Source organism: Phoxinus phoxinus (assembly GCF_949152265.1).
Source record: "Phoxinus phoxinus genome assembly, chromosome: 7".
Taxonomy (NCBI): domain Eukaryota; kingdom Metazoa; phylum Chordata; class Actinopteri; order Cypriniformes; family Leuciscidae; genus Phoxinus; species Phoxinus phoxinus.
The window spans coordinates 14,104,699-14,119,362 of NC_136882.1; the positions used below are offsets into that span (position 1 = coordinate 14,104,699).

Here is a 14,664-nt window from a genome sequence, read left to right on the forward strand (position 1 = left end):
TCAATGGGGTCCATCCACTGTTTGGTTAACCATATTCTTCAAAATATCGATTTTTGGGTGAACTATCCCTTTAAGCAGGACAGTTCTCTTTTTTATGATATATATACAATGCCTTATGTATGGCAAGGTCTAAATAAGCACTAATAATTGGAATTTGAATAAGAATCTGTCTTAAATGCAATTGTTTTAGTCAGAAAATCAAATCAAATTAACTGTTATAGCAAATATAATTGAGTGGTTTCTCAAGTGACTCTTACAGGTAAACACAAAATGTATTTTTTGAGGGAAGGACTGGTTACACTGTTCATTAGGATAATGACAGACTTCTGTCATTCTTTCCCTGTGCCAGAACAAACTGGATTGGAAATGCAGGATGCCGATGCCATTAGAGAAACTAGGACACTTCCTTTTTAATGGGCAAACAATCCACAGCTCTCAGCGCTGGGAAATATGACAACGCATCTGAGTGAGTGAGAGAGGACCCCAGCTCTCCTCTCAGGAACCTTACACTGCCCCGCTTAGCGAATGTCGAATGGCATTTAAAAACTACTGGCCCACACGCGTTTACGACAAGTGTGTGTTCCACTTTATTGGAAGAGTATCTCAGGGCCACAGCATTATACATATTCATAAATCATTACAGGCCAGCATACGTTCCATAATGTGGGGCCCTCAGCAGGGGGCCACAAATTACATGTAGAGAGTGACAGGTGCACTGTGGTGGTCTCTCGCTTTCAATTATTATGAAAGCATATTTCCATTACTGGGACTCGAGTATGACTTGGCGAGCAGGGAGATTATGCAGACATGGAACAATTATGAGACAGAAAAAAATCCTGAAATATCTTATCTTTGGTCTAAAATCTAGTGTGCTGCGCCTCTCTACATTCTGAGACTACATTCACACTTTAAGTCCAAATCCGACTGGAATTTGATCTACATGATTGACTGTCCAACTGTTCAGATCTGATTTTTGTGTCCCATGGCGCTCGTTAGTTCTCAGAATGTAGGCGTTGATTTCTATGCCAATAACGTTGCATTGGTAGACATGCGCCGGAAACATGGAGGGATTGTCTTACAATATGACACATCTAATGAAGCAGTGGCAGTGAAAGTGAAGACACCCCATTACTGCACTACTGAGATGTCTCCATTACGTTTTAATGTTCACAGCGACAACAACACAACCTTGTTTCCGCAACGACGTCAGACGTGTTTATATTTACATGCCGTGAGAAAGGAAAAACGCTACGTTAAATCCGATCAGAGTAGTCAGACTGAAACGGATTTCCAGAAATTCAATTGTAATAGGGTTTCAAACCACAAGTGTTTTTTTTATTTATGTTCACACTTGCTAAATACGACTGACATGGAACTTTAAAAGTGTCAGACTCAATTGATTTTACATTAGTATGCTGCTATTGTATGTTAAAACATACTCACAATAAAGCATAAAACACAGCACATATAGATAAAAGAAGATAACACTGTAAAATGTATTTATTAAATGACTATATTCATTATATGTATTCATTTACCACATTATTGTTATTTAATTGGCCATTTTATTGATCATTTTCATTAATGAATGGTATTATGTTTACGACTCAGTCCGCCTTCTTGGATTTCTTTTGTCCTACAAGCCTGTTGCAATGCATTTTGTTACTGCCTTCTCTGCAAGGGATATATGCGGTCACCTCTGTTTTAGGCAACATGAGGTCCTTTCGGAGGTGCACAAAACGTACATTTCACAAATAATTACAAAGAAACAGCAAGTACAGTAACACATTGAATTAAACAACATTTTGATGTATTTTCTTGCAAAACGTACTTAATCGTTTTATTTACAACGGAAACTCTGCACAACGAAAAAAAAAAAAAAAAGATTTTTAAATAATGTTAATGACGGAATTTTAGAACAGGCTCTTTGTCGGGACGGCGTCTACATGGCATCTCACTAGATTTTGGAACACAGCCATTCAGATGATGATACACTTATGCGAGACAGTGCAGTCTGTTGTGGATCTCTCTACAAAGCACATAAGCTTATAAAATGAGCATTTGACTGCCATAAATCAAAGAATTCTCTCTTTGCTGTCAGCAGGTGACAGTGCCATATATCTGTCCTCAATCCCATCATCCTAACAGATGGTGTTTTCTCTAGCTACTGTATGTCTCTCTCTCTCTCTCTCTCTCTCTCTCTCTCTCTCTCTCTCTCTCTCTCTCTCTCTCTCTCTCTCTCTCTCTCTCTCTCTCTATCTCTCTATCTCTCTCTCTCTCTCTACACTTGTATGCATACATACATATATATATATATATATATTCAATATAACTACATACTTCACATCCTCTAAGTATGGCTTCCTCCATTGCTTCCTTATTCCTAATATGGTTTTCCTGTTAGTGATTGACAGTCACATACATTGTATACTGCTCATGCCATGCCATGAATGTCACGGTCAAAGCTATCTATAAGCTAGACATTTAGGAAGATTCAGTCTTGATTCATTGGAGCTTTTTACCTGGCAGCCGGTGGCAATCATCCATGTATTATTTATGGTCAAGGTCATATATATTTATCATTTAATCCAAGATTATGTAAAGACAGGATTCAAACTATTGATGTGATATTCATCAGTCTTTCTTTAACAGTCTTTAAACATATATATATATATATATATTCTATTAGTCAAACTTCGATAGATGGACAACACCAGAAAGTGAAAAATAAACAAAATATGAAACAATTCTGAAATATTATGAAGGGCCAAATAATTATATGAAATAATAATTACAGGATATACTTATATAAATATATGTGTATATATAGATGAATATAAATGTGAATTGTGAATATATTATAGATATAAATCTGAATATATATAGTTATAAATCATATATTTAAATGTATATTATATATAAACAATTTACATTTATATATTAAAATGTGTATCTATATTTAGACACATTTAAACGTGAATATACTTATACAGTGCTATGCATAAGTTTAGACACCCATGCTAAAGTTGACTAAAAAGAGGAATAAAAAATCATCTTTTGGAAATTGAACTTAATGCCTTAATTTAAAAAAATAGGAAAAATCCAACCTTTAAGGACACCAATTTTCTTTGTGAATGAATAATGTATCGTAAATAAATAAATGTTCTTCCTTAAAATACAGGGTGCATAAGTTTGGACACCCCTATGTTAAACTCCCATAGAGGCAGGCAGATTTTTATTTTTAAAGGCCAGTTACTATATGGATCCAGGATACTCTGCATCCTGATAAAGTTCCCTTGGCCTCTGGAATTAAAATAGCCCCACATCATCACATACTCTTCACTATACCTGGAGATTGGCATGGAGTACTTTCCATAAGATCATCTCTCAATGCAAATCAAACCAGCTGTTAGGCTAACTGAAATAAAACCATGCCAATCTCCAGGTATGGTGAAGGGTGTGTGATGATGTGGGGCTATTTTAATTCCAAAGGCCAGGGGAACTTTATCAGGATGCAGAGTATCCTGGATCCATATAGTAACTGGCCTTTAAAAATAAAAATCTGCCTGCCTCTATGGGAGTTTAACATAGGGGTGTCCAAACTTATGCACCCTGTATTTTAAGGAAGAACATTTATTTATTTACGATACATTATTCATTCACAACGAAAATTGGTGTCCTTAAAGGTTGGATTTTTCCTATTTTTTTAAATTAAGGCATTAAGTTCAATTTCCAAAAGATGATTTTTTATTCCTCTTTTTAGTCAACTTTAGCATGGGTGTCTAAACTTATGCATAGCACTGTATGTATCCAGACTTATAATAATTACATATTCACATTAATAAATAAATCTTAGATTTATGTATAACTTTATATTCAGGTGTTATACATATGTTTAGATTGAAAGGTCAAACGGGACATAATTAAATTAATAGTAAATAATTAAATAAATGCATTCTATGTCATGCACAACATTTTATTAAGTTTAGACAATGCAAACTTTAATAGTATAATGTTCTATGGTTCCAAAAACAAAAAACAAACTGGTATTATCATGGTGAATTTCACAGTACTAAAACAACACCATAATATTAGAGGCAGGTAAATGAAAATGACTCCGCTCCAGTATTATAGAATAATGGGTAGCACTTTATTTTACAGTCCAGTTCGCCATGTACATACTATGTACTTATTATAGTAATTACAATAACTGGGTAATAACCCCCTTAAACCGAACCTTAACCCATGTAGTTATCTTATATTACCCAGTACTTTGCAACCGAATAATGACCAAGTAGAATAAGAAATATTCTTGATTCCCAAACCGTACCATTAAGATAGAGATACAGAGAGCTTTCTGCCTCTCTGTCTGTCTCTCGTTCTGAGTACCCTCATTAAGTTTTAATGTCTGGTGAGGGTAACCCTGCTTTCAGGACACACAGAGAGATGCTGAGAAGCACAGAGGGCACACAGTGATGGTTTCAGCTTGTTCCTGCAGAGGAGAGCCTGTTTGAAGCACCACCCCTCTTGCTCTAATGCACCTCTGAATACGATCTCCAGATAAGCCTTCACTCATTTCATTTGGCAGAGTGCTGAGTCTGGGATGACATGGGACCCGCTCTCACTTTCATTACCCATGATTACATCTGCCATTTGGGGTCACTGGAGACCTTCTCCCCACGGAAGAGTAGATGACAGATGCCACGAGAGAGCGTGTGTTTGTGTATATGCCTCACCTGAGTGTGGTGGCTGTCCATGTGCCTGTGTAACGCAGAGGTGCTGGATGCATTTGACTTCGGATGTCCATCGTCTTCCAGCGTTCCTATCGAGAGAGAAATATGAGGATGTTAAATGTTACGTTCTTCGTGCATGTCTTGGAATATGCTGCTTCAATGTGCATTGTAATCCTCCATTCAGTCTACACATTTCTTTTTTTTTTTTGTCTGTAGCACTTAACATTAGGGGGTTAACAATATATCACAATAGAAAAATGCAACAATAAGTATCGTGGATAGTGGCAATCTGTATTGTGTATAGTTCAGCCAAAATTTTAATTACTGTGTGAGAAAAAAGTTGACAGAGTTTTAAAGTCAGTCCTATATTAAACTACTATATATAATGTTGAATATAATGTAGAGCAATGGGAGAATATTTGTTGCTCCTGCTAATGCCAAATGACTTGTTACCATTAAAAAGTGGCCTACATTATTTTTAATATATTTAGTCAGTGACAGAGTGCAAGCATATTCGTCTAAAATAATTCTGTATTTTCAGCTTCAGAATCATTTTTCACTTTTTCAACATTGTCTGGTGCATTGGGTTTCCAAGCCTATTAATTTACCCCCCCCCCCCAAAAAAAAATGTAATACCAAATTTAGCATTTTAATCAACAGTACATATTTTGTTAACATTTTACCATATGTCTTAAAGTATCCAGTTTTATATATTTTTGTACTGCCTGTGCACAACAGATGTGCCTGAGCTGAGCTATATAAAACTTTAACGCTATTCTTTTGCTGCCTCCCAAGTACCGGTGTTTCCTTCTGGAAATGTACATTAGTTCATATACCATTATCTTCAAGATGCAGGCATATAATGACTAAGTGTATGGGTCACTGCTGGGTGTTTAAAACTTCCGCCCACTCTCTGCTACATGTACATCCCCTCATGTGGAATATGGAAGTTTTGCCCCCCCCCACACGCAGATATTAGCCTCACTGAGAGGACAAAAGGCCAAGAGAGTGAGTGTATGTGTTTGTGTAAGGGAGGCGGAGAGACCCTGAGCCATCTGACGGCTCTTTAGGAGAGCACTTTATCAAGTCCAGGGTCTTTCACCTTAATCATGGACCGCTTCTGGGTCAACTCACTTCATCTTACCATGTCTGTTCCACTAACCACCCTCAATCTGCCATTCTTTCCTTTACCTTTATTCTCTCACGTTATCTCTTATATATTCTCAAGCATGTAAAACGCTGGTCTTTCTGTCTGTGGTGTGTCACGCAAAGGTTACGCAGTCATTGGTACTGTCTGTGGTACAAACCTTGGGAGCAAGGCTGGGGAGGCCAGTGACATGCGACTAAGCTTTAAATAATAAGAGTTTGAAAGGGGAAATGTATCTCAAAACCCAGCATGTGTAAGTGTGATTTGAGTGGTTTCACAATTTAATCCTAAACTTCTAAACATGTATTTGCTGAATCATTCGTGGTAAAAAAAAATAAGACCCCAAACCTCTTGTGCCATTACCGTTGGAGATCTGGTTGCCGTTCTCAACGGGGGCCGGGTTTGAAGAGTTGGGAGAGGTGTGGTTGTTGGCGTTTTTATCCTGTAACTGTGACGACGGAGAGATTGGGCCTTGATCCTCTCGACCTGGCAGGTTAATGTTGGAATTTGAGAGTACTGTGGAATAGAAATGAATAAAAAATATTCGATAAATACATTGTTTTACATCACGTTTGCTTCAGCGCCATGTAAGGCCCCGCGGACCATCTCGCTGTGACCGTCGACCTACACCGGTCACCTTGAGTCACTAACATTTTTGCATGGGCATCTGCAGCTGCTCCGGCCAGGAATTGTGGGAATGATGGAGTCTTGCGATGACGTTGACGGCAAAGAGAGTGGAAGCACAGGGGGATGTCTAAACCTCACGGTATGCAGGTCTGCTTGGATCTGACCGTCCCTCTGACGGATATAGCACAGGGGTCAGCTGCCCTTTTAAACCCCTGTTAGCAGCCTTGTTTCCATTACAGCATTCTCTCTCTATCTCTCTCTCATGTCATGAGCATCTGACTTCAACACCAAGGTTATCAGAGATTCATTTACTGCAGCTTTGTGTCTGGGAGCCCTACTGACGCTATGTATTCAACATGATCACATTACATTACACTAGACATTGACGCTCATGATTATATGTGTCTGAGCAGTGATGTAAAATTAATTGGGAAATGTTTTCATTCTGACGACATTCTCAGTCTTTTAGGATCAGATTTATACAGTGGGGTCCAAAATCCTAAGCCAACAAATGAACATGCTACTGGTTTGCATTTTTATAATTAACTTTTTTTTGTGGGTCAAATTATCAACATAACAGTAAAAACTGGAATTAAAAAAAATATATGTATTGTGCCACATGATTTAATTACAACTGAATCAGTAAAATTTGTCAGAAATGTTTTTCTCCATCTTACATAGTAATAGTTATAATAACTTTTATTTGTAGAAATACATTTATTTTTGAATATGTTTAATTGTATTTATACTTGTGATGTCAAAGTTTATTCTTTAGCATCATTACTCCAGTCTTCAGTGTCACATAATTCTTAAAAAATCGTTATAATATGCTGATTTATTATCAATGTAGTAAACAGTTGTGCTGCTTAATATTTTTGTGAAAACCGTGATAATTTTTTTTCATGATTCTTTGATGAATAGAAAGTTCAGAAGAACAGCATTTATTTGAAATATAAATCTTTTGTAACATTATAAATATATTTTGTCACTTCTGATCAATTTTAAGCATTGTTAAAGTATTATTGTTTTAAAAAAAAAAAAAATATATATATATATATATATATATATATATATATATATATCTTACTGACCCCAAGCATTTGAACGTTAGTTTAATCGATATGTCACTGAATTAGAAGGATCAAACATGAAAAAGAAAATGAAATGCACAGGCTACACCTGACATTCAAGGTGACTGCCAGACATGCAGAGCATATCATCAATGCAGGAAGGGTTGGCTCTGTCATGTTCGGCCCTGCACATCCCCTTCAAATGACTGACAGATGATCATTACAGTTTAAAAAAACAACAACAACAACGAAATGCAGCTAGAGGAGATATGCTGACAACAATATGGAGAATAGTTCAGTAGATTAAACGAATTAAACCTAAAAAAAGTATCAGTGCGAGAGGGCTTAATCTTAAAAAGTACAATAAAGTGTGAGGAAAAAATTGTGTTGTAGACATGCATTGCACTAAAAAAAAAAAAAAATTACAGATTAATGTTTGTTCATTTCACAGACAAACTTGTTGAAATGTACAGTAATGCAATAAGTAATTTACCCTGCTCTGGAGTGACACTGTGTGTGTCCTAAGACACACACACACACACACACGACTCTGGGGATTCACACACACTGCAGCGATTCACATCCATCAGCAGACCTGCAGACTTTGATATTTAATATTTCATAGCTACATCATATCTTGTCCATGTAATATTTATGTGCCTGGAGCTAATACCCCCTGTGCCCTTTACAATAAACAATCACAAATGATGACAAAAAATAAATAATAATATATAGTAATATATATATATATATATATATATATATATATATATATATATATATAATATATATAAATATTTCAACCCCCATTGCAAATCAGGTTTATGGCAAAATTGACAGAATTTCAGAATCTACAGTAGCCAGACTCAACACCTGACTTGAACCCCATATCAATTCTCTGGTTAGATTTGAAGGCGGCGGTTGGAGCACACACACCCAAGACTATTACTGTACTGGAGGCCATTTCTCATGAGGAATGGGATAAGATTCCTCAGAAACGCTGCCAGAAGCTGGTGTCTCGAAAAATTTGAATATTGTGCAAAAGTTAATTTATTTCAGTAATTCAACTTAAAAGGTGAGACTAATATATTATATAGACTCATTACATGCAAAGTGAGATATTTCAAGCCTGTATTTGTTATAATTTTGATGATTATGGCTTGCAGCTATGAAAACCTTTTCACAATATTCTAATTTTGAATTTTTGGGTTTTCATAAGCTGTAAGCCATAATCGTCAAAATTATAACAAATAAAGGCTTGAAATATCTCACTTTGCATGTAATGAGTCTATATAATATATTAGTTTTACCTTTTAAGTTGAATTACTGAAATAAATGAACTTTTGCACGATATAATTTTTTTTTGAGTTTCACCAGTATATCTCGTTTGCAGCAGGTTATAACAGCAAAACAGTGTTCTACTAAGTACTAAAGATGCTTGCCATGAAAGGGTTAAATAATTTTAAGACTGCAGACGTCATTAAAAGTCTAATTTTCAGTTGAATTTGGGGAATCCACTTGAAACATGTGTTGTGCTGAGCCACTTCAATTGCTTTTGTTTGAATTGTCCATTGCAAACAGCTGAAGTTCTGTACATTTTGCCAATAAACCTGATTTGCAATGGGGTAGAATAATTTCGATTACAACTGTATTTTGCACACAAGCACATATGGGTCAGGGTCATATGGGATCCACGCTCATGAATCTATGATGGGAGTAGATGCACGCTAAAGCATCTTCAATTAAATACAAAAGGTTAAGAGGAGGAGGCAAATTAAACAGTGTTAGACACAGCATGTGAACTAAATCGCCACGCACACCCAATATCCTCCCTAAGAACGCCTCCTCATCAAATTATCTTATTTTAATGTGACATTTAAGACTTGCTTAAATGGATAATGTACTTAATGTGCCTTATATATTAGTTTTCTGCACAGGTGAACGCATTTCTTTAAAAAAAAAAAAAAAGGTCATGTTTTAAATTTGAAAGGTGACAGAACACCATCACAGATCATTCTGATTCAGTTTAAACCTTATGTCAGCGCATGTTGTAGCTGCATTTAAGGGCAGTTGTTGAATAAGGTTGGATAAGGCTGTGGTGTTGTAACAAAAGTGATTCAGAGCAGATGCAAAATACAGCCTAAACCTCGATCTTACATAAACACTGCATTCATCTGCATGGGTTTCTGAGAGAGAGTGCTGTGGCTTTTATGGTAAATGTCGGTTTTATCAGCACTGACCTCACTGTTTTTAACAAACACAAAGCCTGGCACTGGATGAGTCAATAAAACCATACTAAACAGGATGTGCTTTTCAATAACCACATATATGAAATTACATTGGTGCTGGGAAAGTTTCAATAATTTGACCAGACTATCATAATCCTTCTGAAGCAAATTAAGCATGACCATGTGTGCTGGTGAGTGCAAACTCCTTTTATGAACTATACAAATATGTGATTAAAGACATATTAAAAGATCTGTGATTCATGTGTCTGAAGCACATAATACAACAGTTAAAAAGGATAGTTCACACAGAAAAATTGCAAAACACAAAATAATTTATCTTGAAGAATGCCTTTTTGTATCCATACAATGAAAGTCAGTGGGTTTCAATACTCAGTATTTGCTTTGGACCTCATTGTCTTTAATTGTATGGACAATAGGAAATATTCTTCAAAATGTCTTCATGGTCCACAGAAGAAAGTAATTCATACATGTTAGGAATGACATAAGGGTGGGTAAGTGATGACTGAAAACATGTGGATTAACTTTATAAAGGTGCTGTGCATACGTATTTGATGTTAAAACACTATTGTATGCCAGCTTGACATGGCAACTATAGACAAGTAAGCAATTCGTAGGTTGATTTTAGCTAAAAGTTTAAGTACTCCTTGTGGCACTTTCAAAACTGCTTTGTTTGTCTGAGCGGACTGACATTGGACAACACCGCCTCAACTATATAGGGGGAAGTGCCTTAGAGGACTCTTTGGTACGTTTGGTGGCACAAATGGAATCAGAATTACATAGACCACCTTTTTACATGCACCCAAACACATACACACTTTCACTCACCACTGTCTCTGATCTTTCTTCCTGTGGTGGACTTGCGGAGTAGGCTGCGCCCTGAACTGAAAAGGGTGTTAAGCTCATCTAGGGGACTAGTGAGGGGTCTCCCATTAGCAGGGTTGAAGAGCAGAGGCGAGGAGGAGCAAGAGTGAGCTCTGCGGGGCTCTGGCCGTGAGGTCTTCACTGGGGAGAAGGGAGGCTTGGAACTGCTTGGGGGAGTCTCTGCCAGACTGTGCACCATTTTATGGGAAACTTTGGGGGAATCGGTGCTAGCCAGAGAAGCTGCACGGGTCAGGGACAAGAAGTTTGCCTCAGGGGGGAAGGGGAAGTGAGAAGGAGGACGGTAGGGAGGTGGAAGTACTGCCGGGGGAGGAGGGGGAGGAGGAGTCAACGGTGGCGTGGACTTGTCTGGCATTAAGACAGAAAGACTTGGTGAAGAATCAGCCCTTTGCCGGATGTACTGGGGTGAGAGCGGGCTGCCCCCGTCCTGGCTGGTGTAGTTAAGATTGGTCTCGAACACCGGCAGCTTCTTCACCTCGAGAGGGGTAAGGGGGGACTCATCTGAGGCAGGTGAGCAGGTGACAGGGGACGGAGGGAAGACAAGAAGTGGGGGACGGTGTGGAAGGAGGTTGGGGAATGGAGCTGGAATGTCACATGCTGTCCCGTCCTTGCCCAGCTGCTTTCCCCCGAGTGTGCCAGAGAACTCCATCAGGGTCACAGGCCTCTTAACTTCCAGCACTGGGGCAGGTAGGGTAGTGGTGGGGGGATTGACAGCTTCAGGCTTGACCACCGGAGTTGACCCCACCTCATCAGGTGGGAAGTACTTCATCTCCTCGTATACTGCCTCGCTCAGCTCTGGACTGTGGGAGTCAGCCAGGCTGAGGGCTCGTGAGGCCCCTACCATCTCGATGTACACATCCTCCTCGTCCTGGCAGGGGTAGAGGCTTAGTACCGAAGAATGGGCGCCATCCGCAGATGCTGCTCGCTGGATGAGGCCCAAGCAGTGGCCTCCTCGTACCAGGCTGAAAAGTTTCATGTCTGTGGGGCGCACAGGGGAGGGTACAGAGATCTCCTCGTAGGAGCCCGTTAGTTTGGTATTAGGGCTGCGTTTGGGCTTAGGGGGCGGGATCTTCTTCATGGTGCTGTAGTCATCACTGTGAGGCCGTGGTTTAGAGAGAGCTAGAGGCGTAGTCAGATGATGGATGATTTAGGAAGGAAAGGAAAAAGCCATTTACTAAAATGCCAGAAACAATTCTCAGTATTGAGGTAGATGAAGACATTTGTGCGGTGTTGTTCAAAACATGTACAGTACATGGACAGAAGTATGTGGACATCGGAACACCACACGTACATTGTACTTTAGCAAGTTGGTATTCTCTAACAGCTTCAAATTCTGCAAAAGGTTTTCCGCTAGATTTTGGAACGTGGATGCAGGGATTGTTCCCATTCTGGAACAAGAGCATACCCTGATGTCGGGTGACTGGGTCTGGCTCTGAGTCCGATTCATCCCCAAGGTGTTCGGCTGAATTCAGTTTTGGGCTTTGTGCCGGCCAGTACATTATTTATACTAGAAGTTGTCCACATACTTTTGCAAACCATGTAGTGCATTTTTGAGCTGATATTTATACGTACGATCAGTAGGAGACAGCTGGGTTTTTGGTGGGCTTCCAGATGGAGAAGCTTGACCCTCAGCAGGACTGTCTTTGGGTGCAATACTCAGCCCTGCACTCACTGCTTCATACGATGCACTCAGACGTGTATTTGGGTCTCGTTTGGGTTTGGGAGGAGGTTGTTTTCGTGGAGAGGAGAGGTTCCCTCCATTCCCCTCTTCAGTGGAGTGTGGCAAAGGCTGAAGGGCTGCTTTGATTGATGTCCCAATGCTGGAGTGTACCAAGCTGTCCATTACCAGAGGGAGAGGCACAGAGCTTGAGCGGAAATGCCGGAGTGGTCGGTTCCCCCCACGGCCTGCCACATCATTGACCCTCCCAATTTTTTCAACAGCCCTAAACAAAAGGATGAACGGATGAATAATTCAACAAATTTAAATGGTAAACTGCTTGTGGGAATATGATTTCTAGTCTCATTCATCATGACTGGTATTACTCTGGTATCTATAAAATCCTTATACATTCATATTTTGATGCTTTCAATCATTCACTGACTATCATGCTAGAAGCATATGTCCTGTCTAAATGTATGATGGGTAGTGAAGGTGCTAAGCAGCTCCCAAGTGTGAGAGGATCAGTTTCAACCTTCATAAAATCAATACACCAATGTCAAGCTGTCCATTCATATCTGGGCTAAGATTTCAGTACACTACACTAACTGCAATAGGTGTTTCCTTAACCATAAAGATAAAACAAAAAATCCTAGGGTTACCAATGAAAAAAAAAAAGTTCTAACCTTAATAATTACACAATATGCAGATCAAATTCACAACATCAGGGTGGTACCTCAAATCTGAATTGCTCTGAATTAAGCAACATTCGTTATTATACATGATTAATTGTATAATTCACAGATTATAATTAATTGATTTGCTTTTCAGCATGCCTTCGCAGTTTCAGTGCACTGTTTTTAACCCCCTCATGATACCAAAAAACGATAACACCAAATTAGCATGATATACAGAACTAAAGCCTGAAAAGATTATTTACATTGTTGATTATTTAAGTCCAAGCAGCTTCCTGTAATACTCTAATGTGACATGCACACTCTTGTTTGATATTTCCCCTTTAATCTGAGCTCCCATCTGTTGTTCTTGCAGGAAAGGCAATGGAGTGTTGGGGTGGATGGTGTTCGGGGAACAGGGGGTGGTGCAGGGTTACAGTGACTAAAAACCCTAAGGAGATTTCAGCAACCCAGAGTGGGGGTGGGTCTTATCTCCCTCTGATTAGCAGCATGGAACTCCTCTTGACTAACGGATTGAGTTTGCCACATCTAGATTAGCTATGAAACCCCCATCCCTCAATCACTAACACCTCTCTCATTTGTGATGCTTAAAATTAATGTATGTGATGAATGTGTGTACATGTTTCGAAGAACAAGAAGCTCACCCCCATCATAAGAGCAGATGGTCATATGCAGAAGACGGCGCTACTGATGTCAATGGTGACCCAAATACACCTGTGTTTCTGTTTATGCTTGTGTGAATATATTTACATTAAAGTCACAAGTCAAAAACACAAAGATTCCTTGCTAAGCTCACCATACCAATGATACGGATTACCTGATATTAGCATTACCTTGGCAACCGTTGCTGGGCATCAGTGTCAGACAATTGTTCATGCCTAAATTCCATCCAAGTTCTGTGTGTTTGGATAGTTTTAATAAAGCAACAAGCTACCAAATGTTCTGTGTTACTGTGATTTTATTATGGGTAAGGGATGGTCTTGAAGTGGAGTGCTTGAAAGCCCCTTCACCATGGCTATTTCAATCAGAAATTTAGCTATTTCGCACCTTTTGACACTATTAATTGTAAAAGAGATATATTTTTTAGCAGATCTGACCTTGATGTGGACAGTTTGCAGAGTTTTGCCTTTCTTCACAATGCAGAATGGTAGTACATACAGTATGTGCCACAGTTATAGCATCTATGACTGAACCGAGATCCGTCTTCCTTTTTGCTGAATTCCCACAACCCTAACGATGTCTTAAAAAATGTAAGCACTTCTGACATCAGTGGCAAACTCATTTTGTTTGCAAATGGAGAACAAGGAGAAACAATAAAATCTTTGATTATATTAGACACTCCCAAAATATGCCTTTTCCACTTGGGTTTAAGGGACCTATAAAAATTCATGGGAGGTTTTATTGGTTCTCCTTGTTCTCCCTTTCCAAACAAAATGGCAATATAATTTAGACCAGGGGTGTTCAAACTCAGTCCTGGAGGGTCACTGTCCTGCAGAGTTTAGCTCCAACTTGCCTCAACACACCTGCCTGGAAGTCTCTAGTATGCCTAGTAAGACCTTGATTAGCTGGTTCAGGTGTGTTTAATTGGGGTTGAAGCAGAACTCGAC

At 38.9% G+C, this 14,664-nt stretch overlaps 1 protein-coding gene and 1 long non-coding RNA gene across 5 annotated transcripts in view; one reads left to right on the forward strand and one right to left on the reverse strand.

The window, feature by feature from the left end:
• Positions 1–14,160, forward strand: part of LOC307001758 — a 75,232-nt gene extending 61,072 nt beyond the window's left edge. Inside the window, exon 4 of the long non-coding RNA XR_013798315.1 lies at positions 13,413–14,160. This is a non-coding gene — a long non-coding RNA (uncharacterized lncRNA). The remainder of the gene's footprint in view (positions 1–13,412) is intronic.
• Positions 1–14,664, reverse strand: part of myo16 (myosin XVI) — a 185,976-nt gene that overhangs the window by 27,724 nt on the left and 143,588 nt on the right. For 2 of the 4 annotated variants that reach the window (XM_079618669.1, XM_079618671.1), the window contains exons 31-34: positions 12,278–12,648; positions 10,652–11,824; positions 6,244–6,396; positions 4,737–4,822 (exon numbers count right to left, since the gene is read on the reverse strand). In XM_079618669.1, the coding sequence (XP_079474795.1) occupies positions 4,737–4,822; positions 6,244–6,396; positions 10,652–11,824; positions 12,278–12,648 (1,783 nt within the window). Of the gene's footprint in view, positions 1–4,736; positions 4,823–6,228; positions 6,397–10,651; positions 11,825–12,277; positions 12,649–14,664 lie in introns of all 4 variants that reach the window. The other 2 variants (XM_079618668.1, XM_079618670.1) reach the window with 1 other exon arrangement.